At 38.5% G+C, this 13,926-nt stretch overlaps 1 protein-coding gene across 7 annotated transcripts in view; it reads left to right on the plus strand.

Moving 5' to 3' along the window:
- The window catches only part of CCDC141 (coiled-coil domain containing 141), a 248,238-nt gene extending 235,527 nt beyond the window's left edge, over window positions 1–12,711 (plus strand). For 4 of the 7 annotated variants that reach the window (XM_069577068.1, XM_069577069.1, XM_069577073.1 and 1 more), the window contains 2 exons: window positions 7,771–8,618; window positions 10,772–12,711. In XM_069577068.1, the coding sequence (XP_069433169.1) occupies window positions 7,771–8,618; window positions 10,772–11,039 (1,116 nt within the window). In that variant the 3' untranslated portion in view covers window positions 11,040–12,711. The remainder of the gene's footprint in view (window positions 1–7,770; window positions 8,619–10,771) is intronic. The other 3 variants (XM_069577070.1, XM_069577072.1, XM_069577075.1) reach the window with 2 other exon arrangements.
- The last annotated feature ends 1,215 nt before the right edge of the window (window positions 12,712–13,926 follow it).

Below are 13,926 nucleotides of genomic sequence, written 5' to 3' on the forward strand. Positions count from 1 at the left end.
ATTAGAAACAAAAGCTGTTGCTCCTGAAACACATTCATTTATACTTGGTAAAAATGCCTTTTCTTGCTTTTCTTGGAAAAAAATCAAAGGAACAGATTCCTTTTATTTTCACTGAGATTAATTTTCATTGAGAAATCACTTTTATTTTAATATAAATTAAAAGACATGATAGATCATCAGCTATTTAGGATAAAAGTGAAAATCCATGATTACAACTGTCAAGATCTCTCATTGACCTCATTTCACATATGCGTTCTGGCACAACTGGCAAAGTGAAAGGGTGGCAGTTAATTTTCTCTGTTAAACAGTTCAATCATATTTACCCTCTTATTGTCTGTATCATTTGCATTATAAGTCCAATGTAATGAGTTCCTAAAATGCCATGTGGGAAGATAACCAGAAGCACCAAATCAAAAACTTATCTGGAAGTCACTGCATTCAATTCTAATACCCTTACACAATGTTATTTTTCTCCAAAACATTATTTGAGTCAGAAAGAACAATTCCACCAAACTATTACAGGAATGTATTCATCACAAGATTTTTTTTCCTGGAGATAGTAAAGCGCTTCTCATCTTTCTGACTACAAAAATGCAGCTGGTGAAATTGGGCCATTCAGTAAATGCAGTGCCCATTGTACTGCTAACAGATCAGTGGTGGTGTTTTATTCCCTAAGGTGAGCACTGAAGCTAAATTCACAGGAATATCTGAAAACCCCTAAGGTTAGGCAGAGGCACAGAGTAGAAGAGCCTCACCTAAAATCACAGAGCTATCCAAGACTTGTATTTACGGTTACAGAATTCTACCACTAGAAGGAATTTTACAATTATCTGATCAAATCTCATTTTACAGGTGAGGAAACTGAGGCCAAAAGAGATGAAATATTTTGCCCTGCAGAAATCACAGAAAGTAGTGTCAGAACTGGGCTGGCTGGCAGCCCAGTTCTCCTGAATTTCAGCCATGTAACTTTTTTCACAAGACCAAAAGGGAGTTCTAAGAAACTGCTGCATACAAATATAATGTTATTATGTAATAATGCTGTAGATTCCCATGCCAAATTTTTCCCGCTTGCCATTCATCTGTTACACAATGATTAATAAAGGCATAGCATGGAAGTACTTTCGTAGCACAAAATTCAGGGGAGTGCTTTTATCAAAGTGAGCGAGGACAGTCCCTGGGCCTTCATCCACTAATCCTGATCACCTGGTTGGAGGAGTAAGATGTTCTTGAGGCATTTGCTTTGGCAAAAAAATGGAAAGGGCAAAAGTGTTCTTCACCACTTTTCTGTTCTCTCTTGTCCTCCCCAAATTCTCAAAGGTACCAAGTTACCCCCTGATTTCCCAAATCCCCTTCCAAAGGCCTTTCCCAGAAATGCCTTTCATAGCCCAAGCCCTATGTTCACTATCTTTCTTTATCCACTTCCCACTTACCTTCCTTAAATCCGATTTGTCCCAAGAGAAGATTATCTATTTGTGGAGATATTTTAGAAGATAAAGTCTTGTGGTGATCACTTAAATTTCCCTCCGGGATGGCTCCCCACTCTATGGACTTGGACAATTGGTGCTATACATGTAGTTCAACGGATATAGTATATCCCTATTTTCTCTCTTCCAAGATGCTCATTTTGTTTGCCTACATGGTGAAGTGAAGTGAAGTTGCTCAGTCGTGTCCAACTCTTTGGGACCCCATGGACTGTAGCCTACCAGGCTCCTCCATCCTTGGGATTTTCCAGGCAAGAGTACTGGAGTGGGTTGCCACATGGTAGTGATTATAAAGTCAAGTGATAATGTCTATTAGTGAAAATGAAAGTTCAGAAATCCTGACAGAGATAATATATGAGGCTATAGATAAAAAAATAAAAAGACCATTTGGGCACACACACACAAAAAAGTTAATTGCTCATCAGATATGAAAGTGTGGTGAGATCTTTGAGGGGAAGAGTATAGAAAGAAAATTAGAGAACTTAAAGACAAGATCACAGTCATTCATATATTTAGAAGATGAGGAAAAAAGGAATCAACAAAGACAAAATTAAGAATGAGCTGTGTTTTGATGCAGTAAATCAGAGTTTCTCAGCCACTTTGCCAGAGCTCATCAGATTAATGCAAATATATCCTGTCTGTGCTGAGATACATGGATTTATCTACCTCTTTCTACTAATGGCAGTGGATCCCTAATGGCTTAGGTAGTAAAGAATTTGCCCACAATGCCAGAAACTCGGGTTCGATCCCTGGGTTGGGAAGATCCCCTGGAAAAGGGAATGGCAACCCACTCCAGTATTCTTGCCTGGAGAATCCCAAGGATGGAGAAGCCTGGTTGTCTAGGAGCCATGGGATTTTGAAGAGTTGGACATGGCTGAGTGACTACACTTTCACTTTTCTTTTCTACTAATGGCAAAACATGGCTTTATGGTGGATAAATGTTAAAAATAGCTGGTATCTGTGAAAGTTTGAAAACCATTTTTATAAAGGAAAACTAGTAGACCCAGGAAAAATAGCTTATTAAGTTCTAAAATGGATTTTTATAAAATTGCATAATGACTTTAAAACTGAAAGCTTGTTTCCATTTGAAAATAAAGACGGAAGTGCCAAAAGCTAACATGATTTATGCAGAAAAACTTGTGTTAAACTCACCTTATTTTGCTTTCTGAGATGATTATTTAATAGAAAATTCTAGGTTTGTGCCATAGACAAAATTTATTGTTATTTCAGGAAGTCATTTAATTAGCATATTCACAATAACTCTCTTAAGTGGAGAAATGTGAACTGGACGGGCATTCAGTAAGGTTATAGTTGTGTCCAAGAGTGTTAAGTATTTCATCAGTATCAACCTGGAAGACAGTTTGCCTTGCCCTGGGGAGACAACTAGCTTTGTACTAAACTCTGCAGTGTTCAACACTTTTATCAATAGTTTAGTTCAGTTTAGTCACTCAGTCATGTCCAACTCTTCGTAACCCCATGGACTGCAGCATACCAGGCTTCCCTATCGATCACCAACTCCCAGAGGTTGCTCACACTCATGTCCATTGTGTCGGTGATTCCATCCAACCATCTCATCCTCTGTGGTCCCCTTCTCCTCCTGCCTTCAATCTTTCCCAATATCAGAGTCTTTTCCAGTGAATTAATTCTTTGCATCAGGTGGCCAAAGTATTGGAGCTTAAGCTTCAGCATCAGTCCTTCCAATGAATATTCAGGATTGTTTTCCTTTAGAATTGACTGGTTTGATCTCCTTGCAGTCCAAGGAACTCTCAAGAAGTCTTCTCCAACACCGCAGTTCAAAAGCATCAATTCTTTGGCATTCAACCATCTTTATGGTCCAACTCCCACATCCATACATACCACTGGAAAAACCATAGTTTTGACTATGCAGACCATTGTTGGCAAAGTAATGTCTCTGCTTCTTAATACGCTATCTAGGCTTATCACAGCTTTTCTCCCAAGGAGCAAGCGTCTTTTAATTTCATGGCTGCAGTCCCCATCTGCAGTGATTTTGGAGCCCAAGAAAATAGTCTCTCACTGTTTCCATTGTTTCCCCATCTATTTGCCATGAAGTGATGGGACCAGATGCCATGATCTTAGTTTTTTGAATGTTGAGTTTTAAGCCAGGTTTTTCACTCTCCTCTTTCACTTTCATCAAGAGGCTCTTTAGTTCCTCTTCACTTTCTGCCATAAGGGTGGTGTCATCTGCATATCTGAGGTTATTGATATTTCTCCCTGCAGTCTTGATTTCAGCTTGTGATTCATCCATACTGGCATTTCGCATGATGTATATAAGTTAAATAAGCGGTGTGACAATATACAGCCTTGACATACTCCTTTCCCAGTTTGGAACCTGTCTGTTCTTCCATGTCCAGTTCTAACTGTTGCTTCTTGACCTGCATGCAGGTTTTTCAGAAGGCAAGTAAGATAGTCTGGTATTCCTATCTCTTTAAGAATTTTCCACAGTTTGTTGTGATCTACACAGTCAAAAGCTTTCAAGTAGCCAATGAAGCAGAAGTAGATTTTTTTCTGGAATTCTCTTGCATTTTCTATGATCCAGTAGATGCTGGAAATTTGATCTCTGGTTTCTCTGACTTTTCTAAATCCAGCTTGAACATGAAGTTTTCAGTTCACATAATGTTGAAGCCTAGCTTGGAGAATTTTGCGAATCAAAATTGCAAATCAATAGTCCTGTATGATTCTTATAAAAACAAAAGAAGAACTAGTAAAGTCCCTTTCATAAAAACATAGCATATAGATCAAAGAAATGATGATTCCACCCATTACTTTCTACCTGGAAAGGAAATAAGTCCCAGAAATAAGCATATTTGGGGGCTAACATTAATAATTTAAAATGTTTCTGGAAAAAGATTTGAGAGAACTCTCTCTTATTGTCAGTAGAAATGGTATTGTTATTTTTAATGGAAAGTATTTTTCTACTTCAGGAATTATAGGGAGTAAATATATATATATATATATATATATATATATATATATATATATATATATATATATCCTTGGATTCCCTTCTTGAATCTATCACCGCCTGAAAGTGAGACACTTGAGTCAGGAATTAGTAATCAGTTAAGGTGGATTGGAAGTCATGGGTGGGACGTTCCTAGTGGGTTTCCCAAAATTTCATCTGTGATGAGACAGACTTGGCTTCCCAGTCACTTGGGTGCACAACTGAAGAACACAGGCTTCCCATGCAGAGGTTTTCAAACCTTAGAACCAATGTAGATGCACCCACTTGGTGGAAGGCAGATCCAAAAGAGAGAGCCTCAGAGAGACAGAGCTGACCATGCCTAGTCTCTTCTTCCAAACCCACAGCTGCATAAGTCAGTTCCTTCCTAGGGGGAGTATGGAGTAGGGGGATTAGCCTGGAGTTTTACCCAAATTTTTCTCCTCAGCCTGTTGCATAGGCTGCCCAAAAGAAGTCAGTGAGAAGTTGCCCACCCTCTGCATGACCCTCAGATTAACAAATGTGCTTGCTATCCCATGAAGTTATTCTTAACATGAACAAAGTATCAAATTCTTTTCCAGGAAAGCTCTGTTTCAGGAAAAAATATTCAAACAGGGGCTCTCAGAATGGCATAGAGGAGATTCTTAGACTATTTTTGGATCAAAGTCACTGTGAAAAGGAAAATAAGCACTCCACTTTCAGGAAGAGGTGGAAAGAAAGAGCAAAGATGTGGTGGGAAAACCAAAAGGAGGAGGGACACTCCCTATGAAATATGTGTTTATTTAGTAACTTTTTAATTGAAGTAGAGTTGATTTACAATGCTGTGTTAATTTCTGGTGCACAACAAAGTGATTCAGTTATACATATACATACATGTATCATTTCCATTATGGTTTATCATAGGATAGGGAATATCATTTCCTATATACAGTAGTACCTTACTGTTTATTGGTTCTCTATAATAGCTTACATCTGATAAACCCCCTCCCAATCCATCTCTCCCGTAACTTCCCCCTACCATGGAACCACATCTGTTCTCTATGTCTGTAAGTCTCTTTCTGTTTCATTTGTGCCATATTTTAGATTCCACATACAAGTGATACTGCATGGTATCTGTCTTTCTCTTTCTGATTTATTTCACTTAGTATGGCAGAGTTTCTAGGTCCATCCATGTTGTTTCGGATGGCATTATTTCACTCTCTCTTTTTTTTTTTAGTAGCTGATTACTCTTCTGTTGTGTACGTATGTACCACACCTTTATCCACTCCTCTGTTGATGGACACTTAGGTTATTTCCAGCTCTTTGCTATTTCCATGTCTTTGCTATTGTGAATAGTGCTGCTGTGTACATAAGGGTGTGTGCACCTTTTTAAATTAGAGTTTTGTGTGAATATATGCCGAGGAATGGGATTGCTGAATGATATGGTAATTCTATCTTTAGTGTCCTGAGGTACCTCCATCCTGTTTTCCACAGTAGCTGCACCACCTTACATTCCCGCCAACAGTGTAGGAGAACTCCCTTTTCTCCACATCCTCTCCAGCATTTATTTTTTATAGATTTCTTAGCAGTGCCCATTCTGACTGGCGGAAGGTGATAACTCTTTGTAGTTTTCATTTGCATTTCTCTAATGATTAGCGATGTTGAACATCTTTTCCTGTGCCTGTTGGCCATCTGTATGTCTTCTTTGGAGAAATATCTATTTATCCTTTGCCCATGTTTTATTTGTAGCTTAGTTGTATGAGATTTGGTTTGTCATATTGTTTACAAATATTTTATCCCACTAGTAATTTTTTTTTTTAAGAGAAAAGCTTTTAAGAGCTTCTGGCTTTAGACTCAGGATTTAAATTTCTACTAAATGGCTGAAGGAAACCAACTTTTCTCAACTGGGTTTATGCTTTCTCTGAAGATAAGTCATATCTGTAGAATAGTAGAAGGCACATTGTTTTGCTTTTAATCTTCAACCTGAAAACATTTATTTCTCAAAAATCACTTGTATATGTCAGGAGTAGAACTATGGGCTAAAATGAAGAACTCAAACTCAGAACAAAACACAGCTTTCTCGTGTGCAAGTGGTAATAACAGGACAAAACCCAGTAACTGTTAAATTAAGTAAAAATGCACCCCAAATGCTGTGGAAAGGCAAAGAAAGAAGTGGATATAGAACAAGCAGGTTGGGATAGATTAGATCTCTTTCAGCTTCAATATTCTTTTGAGTCCATGCCAGAAAGGATATTTGAACCTCTCATCAAACCAGAGATGGACATGGATAAGTGGAGAGAAATCCTAGAATAGAGTAAGTGAAATGGATCACTGCTTTCTCAGTCTCCTAGCATGGCCTATGTTCCACATGGGGCAGAAAGACAAGGGGCAAGCGTTCCTCCACTGTGTCTTGGTGCGTTCTCCAGCAGAAGGCCGCAATGTGTGATTGTTCCCTTTGTATCTACTTCCCCACTAGGCTGGCATCTCCAAGAGGGAGGGATTCTACCTAGTTTTACTCACCATTTATCTCTCCCATGTCTAGTACAGAAGCCAGAATATAATAGGTGCTCAGTAGATATTTTTCATTGCAAGAATAAAACTAAGGGTCTTTTAGAAAATAAACCAGTCATTAAAAAATGGCTTTGTCTATATGAGTTATCTACAGTTGTCAAATTCATAGAGACAGGAAATAGAAGGGGCTGAGCAGGGAAGAATGGGAGGTTAGTGTTTTATTGGTACAGAATTTCAATTTGTAAAGAGGAAAAGGTTCTGGAGATGGATAATGGAGATGGTTGCATGACAACATGAATGTCCCTAATGCCACTGAACTGTACACTTAAAAATGGTTCAAATGGTAAATGTTAGTTTTTTAAAAATAATTTTTTAAAATAATTTTTTAAAAAATGAGTGGCTTTCCTGAGAAAAAAGCAGGGTTATTCTTGGAGGATGTGAGGATCACCTAAAAAGAAGCCTCTGATGTTTAGGAACCACGTTCTATGACGTGCAGACAGATAAGTAAACCAAAGCAGAATTTGCTAGTGGGAGAAGACTCCTCAGACCATGATCTGAGAAACATGGATCCAGTCCCACCCCATCATGAGAGATGAGAACCAGGGCTTTCTCTCCTCTATTTCGCAAGACCTGTCACCTCTCACTTAGCGGCTGCAGGTCAGTTTACCCATTCCTTAGTCATGGGACGGTCTACACTCAGGCTCAGTGGACAAATGGTTTCAGGTTCTGTGCGGCTGGGGCCAGGGCCCCCAGCTGTCACTCACTGCAGGTCTTCTCAAGTTGTTTCTCAAGGTGGCTTTGTCAACATTAACTTGAAACTTTGGCTTTTCCATTTTGAAGGAGCAGGCCCAGCCAGCAGCCACCTTGGCCATCAATGGAGCACGAAAGGGTCAGCTTCCACAGGGCGTAAAGCAGCTGGTCCCCAGCAAAGAGAGCGCCCAAGGCCTGCTTCTGCCTGTGGACGTGCTTTCAGGAGAAGAGTATGAGTGTGTTTCACCCGACGACATCTCCCTGCCTCCAGTCCCAGGAAGCCCTGATTCTCTCCTTACTCCGTCTGACATGGAGCTGGAGGCGCGTGTCAGCCCGTTCCCCTGCCATCACCTAAGCGGCCACCAGATGCAGATGGGGGCCAGCGGTCCAGGAGAGGCCCTGGAATCTGGCTTTCCTCCACCTGCTGCTTTTGCTGATGCTTGCAATAAGAGAGAAACGTTTTCAAGTCATTTTGAGAAGCCTTCCCCCCAGGTCCAACCTGAGCCCCCATTAACATCCCAAGGATTTCTGGAAAAGAGTACTGCCTTCCACAAAATCAGTGCTCAACTTCCAGAGAGCATGTGCAGTGAAGTGCATGACAGAGCTTCGCAGCAGCACCCCCAGGCTCAGGGGCATTTGCTAGAAACACCAGAGAAAATGCATGCTGATAATAACGTCACTAAAACCCGAAATAGGCTGCATGCTTCCCAGGATGCATTCTCAGGCCTCGGGTTTCACCCAGGGCCCAGCCAGGCCTGTCAGAGGCAAATGGTTCCCCGAGAAGAGATGATAAGTACGGCAGCTAAGACCAGCATGGTCAGCCTAGCTGGCCGGGCCCCTAATTTCTCCAGGCTCCTGTCTAACGTAACTGTCATGGAAGGTTCTCCAGTGACTTTGGAAGTCGAAGTAACAGGATTTCCAGAGCCTACACTGACATGGTGGGTAGCCTATAATGACAAGCCATAAACAGAAACGAACTGAATCTCTTCTCTGAGCAAATCATTCTGTGTGCACTAACTTTAAAGCCTAGGGGAAGCTGGTTAATGTTCTACATCACTGCAGCTGTGCATGTTTCAATCTCACATCAAACCCCCAACTCTCATTTTAGTAGCCACATGGCTAACACCCCCAGAAAATAACCATATAAAATACTAGTTTAACCAAGTCCAAAAGCACTGCAACTTAGTTGCGCCATTTCTTGGTATCGGTTTGACATTCCACATTTCTAAAGGTTGGGCTTGAACTTCTCTCCTACTGTTTATTTCTACACAAGCATGAAATTTTCTTGGTTTAACAACCTGCATTCAGTGAAAAAAAAAGCTTTTGGGTATTTCCCTTTTCTGTCATCTACCTGCTTCATCTTTTCCCTCTCGCAAGAGTCACACATGCTACTTTTCAAACATCATTTATTTCACTAAGATTTCTTTTTATAAATTTCTTCAGTGTTGAAGATGGAATAAAAATATTCCCTTCATAGTTGCTTCTATGATAGGCAATAAGCCCCTTTTTGAAAGGTGGCATAACGACTGAGCTGTGAACAATGTGGTTTTACTCTAGAGACATCATTATTTTTAGCCTATTTATTTTAATAAAAGTACAACACAGAATACAGGTTTTAAATCATTGTTGTTATAAAAGCAGTTCTAACTTCCTTAACATATGGGTTACTTTTAAACATTTAGAAACTTTTCAACATTTAGAAACTTTTCAACCTTAAATATATTTCTCTGAGGACAAAGTTACTAAAACATGAGCACAAGTTTATACTTATAAATTAAGTAAAATAGCATTTGTTTATCATAATGTTCAGTAGACAATAACAGTTTCAATTACTGTGTTTGCCCATTGATGGTACTTGAAGTGTGGATCAGTTAGCTAAATAATTTATGAAAAAATGTTGGTCTCTCAGATTATTAAATGAAATTGCACTTGGATTACAGTGTAGCCATTTATGCTCTTTGTCTTATTTTGTTGTCTTTATAATTGCATGTTTTTTACAGATCAGAAAATTCATATTTATGAATTTAATATCAGTAAATTCATTATTTAATATCATTATTTAATTCATTATTAAATATTAGTTTCACTCCAAAAAAAAATGTTGTCTGAAGTGTTTCTTGTTTTTGTCCACACAAAATATGGCTTGGTTAGCATTTATTGTTGAAGAACTACTGTGATATTGTGAAAAAAATATCTTGCCCTTGAATTTACAACAATTTTTCTCAGTTAACAACTGGCAAGCTGTCAGGGAATCAGTCTTAGGACACTCAGAAAAATGCAAAATCATCACTCAGGCACTGGGAATAGAAAGTGATTCAGGTTTGTCACCACTAGTTGGATGGAACAACATGGGGAGAAATAAATAAGCAAGAATCTAGAGTGTGCAAAATAAACAAATTATTTGCTTTATATAATGCTGCAGCTAAGTGCTCATATTCATAAGAAACTTTTAGAAATGTGTCATTAAGAGTAACAATCCAATTGCATGAATGTCCTTTATAATTATAAATCATTTTCTTCTAATGAAATTAATTCACAAAAATTAAATGAGCTCATCTTGCTAGCAAGTGCTATATCTGTACCTTCTTCTAAAGTGGCATATTGGCATTCTCCAGGGATCTTGCAGGATGAGTTTGATGGGGAACAAAGAGTCTTGCTTCAGTAGACTAAGAAGTCACAAGCTGCTGTTTCATAGCAGCTGAAAGAAGGACACAGGTCAAATAGAAGGTGCCATATCCCTCTTGGGGTAATTGTTGCCATGAGAAAATGGTGGCCCAGTGTGACCAGATGGCCTGGTTTTATAAAGAGGAGTTGGATATCTGAATTTTCATATGCAGTGTTCTAATTAAATGTCAAAAAATTCAGTGTTTAAAAAACACAGTCTGAGTCCATCAAATACTTCCTTGGCCACCAGCTGCCAACCACTGCTTGAAAGACAAACAGCTCCACTGGGTTTGTGGTTGCTGCAGAGTTCCTGCTAATGCTAGAAAATATTGCAGTAGCAGTGGGCCCAGTTGCAGTGTTTATTAGAACTTGGAAATGATGCAAATCAACCATGATCCTGACTTTAAAAATTGACTCTCTGCTTCAGGTACAAGAAGGGCCAGAAACTGTCTGCAGATGGGCATTTGCAGGTTTTACACGAGGAGACAAGACACTTGGTCTTCATTCCGAAGGCATGCGAGGCAGACGCAGGCCTCTATGTGGCGCGGGCCCAAAACCCTAGCGGCATTCTCTCTTCCAGTGTCGTCCTCCACGTGACAGGTAACTGCAGGCCGCTCATCACGAGGATAAACTGGATCGTGCTGTGTGTCATCTATGTTACCGTGTCCCTGATGTACTGGCTACTCACACAGTAATGCAGGGTTGGCACCCATGGATGTCTTTCCCATGAGCCTAAAGGACAACAATACAGCTGTTTATTTTCCTGCATCTCCCATTTAGCATCCCCTACCAAGTGTACTTCCAGTCTAGCCATATTGCTTTTTTGGCTAATGCCACAGCTCTGTGAAATAATCAAAATTTCTTTAGTGCTTTAATGTATTTGAAGAGCTTGGTGAATCATTAGCAGTGAATCAGGATACATCTTTGAATTCTAGAAAGAGATGTGTTCAATATAAAACCCAGTCAAATTATACTATCTTTATTCCCTCCTAATTTAAGAGCATGCAAACCAAGGCTTACATAGATGTGCAGATGTGAGTTTTATTTCAAATCCAGTTGTTTCATAATCTGTTTTTACTTGTACTCACTCATAAACATCTCTTTGTAGAATAAGAGTAGAAACGTTGAACTAAAATTGTTACTTTCATTATTGCACAAGATGTCTTTCAATTTTGCTTTTCCTGTTTTGATCCCATTTCTTGAAATATGTTCTATGTAGTTTCAACGTAGCCTACATTCCTGAGTCTGAGGATGGCACTGCAAACAGTCATTCCCCATATTGCTCTCATGGGTTTGACTTTGGAGAATAGATGTGCCATCAGCTGTGTGAGACGGAAACTTCCATCAGCTGTGTGTGTCACAGAGCAAGGTGGAGCATAGCTGCAGAGGTGGACCAGCAGTACCCCTGTCCTTCCACTGACGTGTTTCGGGCAGCCATGTGTATACAGTTGTAACCAGCTCCTCCTGCTTCTAGTCTTGTCCTGCTGCTAACCATTTTTACAGCCATTAGCGTGGTAAGCCGGGGAGCCTGGTGGGCTGCCGTCTATGGGGTCGCACAGAGCTGGACACGACTGAAGTGACTTAGCAGCAGCAGAGTGGTAAGGCATCACAGTGCTCATTTTCCCATTTGGAGATGGGTTCATAGTCTACCTCTTGGGCAACTGATGGTTTTAATTTCATGTCTTGTAAAGATCTGGGAAATGGCAAGTACTCTATGAAGGCCAAGGATAATAGCATTCTCTCACGTAATTTGTCATCCCACTGCCTCTTGCCCACTAATTCTCCTTCAGATATTTGTTTCATTAGAATATTAAAAATTAAAAGAGTGGAGTTAGTATGTGATTTTGAACTGTTTCCTTGTAGGAAAATGATGTTTTCTGAATTGAAACGTAAATCCTTTCCAATTTCTTAAGACTTTTTTTCAAAGATTTGAAATTAAACTCAGGGGGATATATTTAGTATTATCTCAGAGAGAAAAAGTATATAATAGGATGACATAAGATGAAGTCTATCCTTTTCTTATAATTATCCCTGTAATACTGAAGAATGTTCTGTGCCTTTCTGAAATGTATTATTCAGAAAAAAGGATCATCATTTTAGTTCATTAAAAAAAATAAGCGTGTATAAGAGAAGCATTTGTTTTTAGATTTTAAATGTAGTCTCATCATGTTAGGGTAAAATCTATAGTTGAAAGAATATTCATTATACATGTTTGATAGATGGGAGGAATTAATTATGTTGCTGTAAAGACTGTCTGCAAATAAAAATATTTAAATTTAATATATTCAAGTTGATATTAAAAAGTTACTGGATGTTATCTGAAGATGTGAAATGTGTGGCTAAGTAAAAATATATGTGTGGCATATATTTTCTTGTGCTGTGTATTCAGTTTAATTTAAAAAGTTAATCCCTTAATTTTCTTAAAAATTTTGACAGAAACCTATTAAAGACATATATGCAGAATCCCAGGGAAATCATAGTCTCTTAATTCACCTATGGATCCTTTTCGTCCAGTTTCACGTGTTGTGAATATCTTGCCAAATTGCTATTCTCATTTGAAGCTAGAGAGTAAAACCTACTTATGTCCAAAGAGGGCTGGCAGACCCAGGTAATAAATTCTTATCTTACTCTATCTCTATCTTGTTAATTTAGTGGGATCTCCCATCCCATTTTGTCAGTTTGGTTGAATTTTTTTAATAGGAGAAAATCAAACAAAAGTTTAATAACATTTGTACATCAGACAGACCCAGAAAACTAACTGATGCCAGCTTGGTTGAAATTTTGGTTTGAGGTTGTAAAGGCCTGGGAATCACTGGTTTGCTTTACCTGTTGCATGCTAGTGATTGCTTATCCTTTGAGGAGCAGAATGGGATATATATCTAGCTATGGTGCATGACCAAATAAGGCGTATAAAGTCCCTGATACATTTGATTTATATATCAAACACAAGGTATATCTATCTATATATAAGCTTTATATATATATATCACATATTTTTATACATAGAGCTTAAATGTTGAAATAGAGCATTATGCTGATGGTCTTGTTATAGTTCCAGTAGCTGTGTGTCTGTCTATCTTTTTATCTATTATCTATTCATCCATCCATCTATTTATTAACATTTATCTATCTACCCACTTACCTATCTACGTATTTTTCCAGGTTACTCAGTACCTAGTAATCCCCACAGCAGTGAAGAATAGCTTGCTGTTCAGTTATTCTTCAGGCTATATTTTAATTTCAAATACTTGAGTGTGATTATTCTTTTGGTTAAAATTTTTGTCTTGATGAAAAATTCCCCTTATGAAAGTATGAACCAAAATTATTGGTTAAAAGTTAAGAACGCTTAGGAAATGTACGTGATGTTTCTATTTTGAGATAGATATATATGTATATATATATATGATTTATACCTATTTACTTCTAAATTCTGGACAGTTAGCAATATCAAGATACTTTTCAATAAGAAAATGAAAATGACCAAAAAAATGTTAAAGAACCTATACTTGATACCTTGAAGGAATGCAATGCAAAATGTGTTTTGAGCTTCTGATAAGGCAAAATCATTTTTTCCTGTTTTTA

This window comes from Ovis canadensis, chromosome 2 (genome assembly GCF_042477335.2).
Source record: "Ovis canadensis isolate MfBH-ARS-UI-01 breed Bighorn chromosome 2, ARS-UI_OviCan_v2, whole genome shotgun sequence".
Classification (NCBI taxonomy): Eukaryota; Metazoa; Chordata; class Mammalia; order Artiodactyla; family Bovidae; genus Ovis; species Ovis canadensis.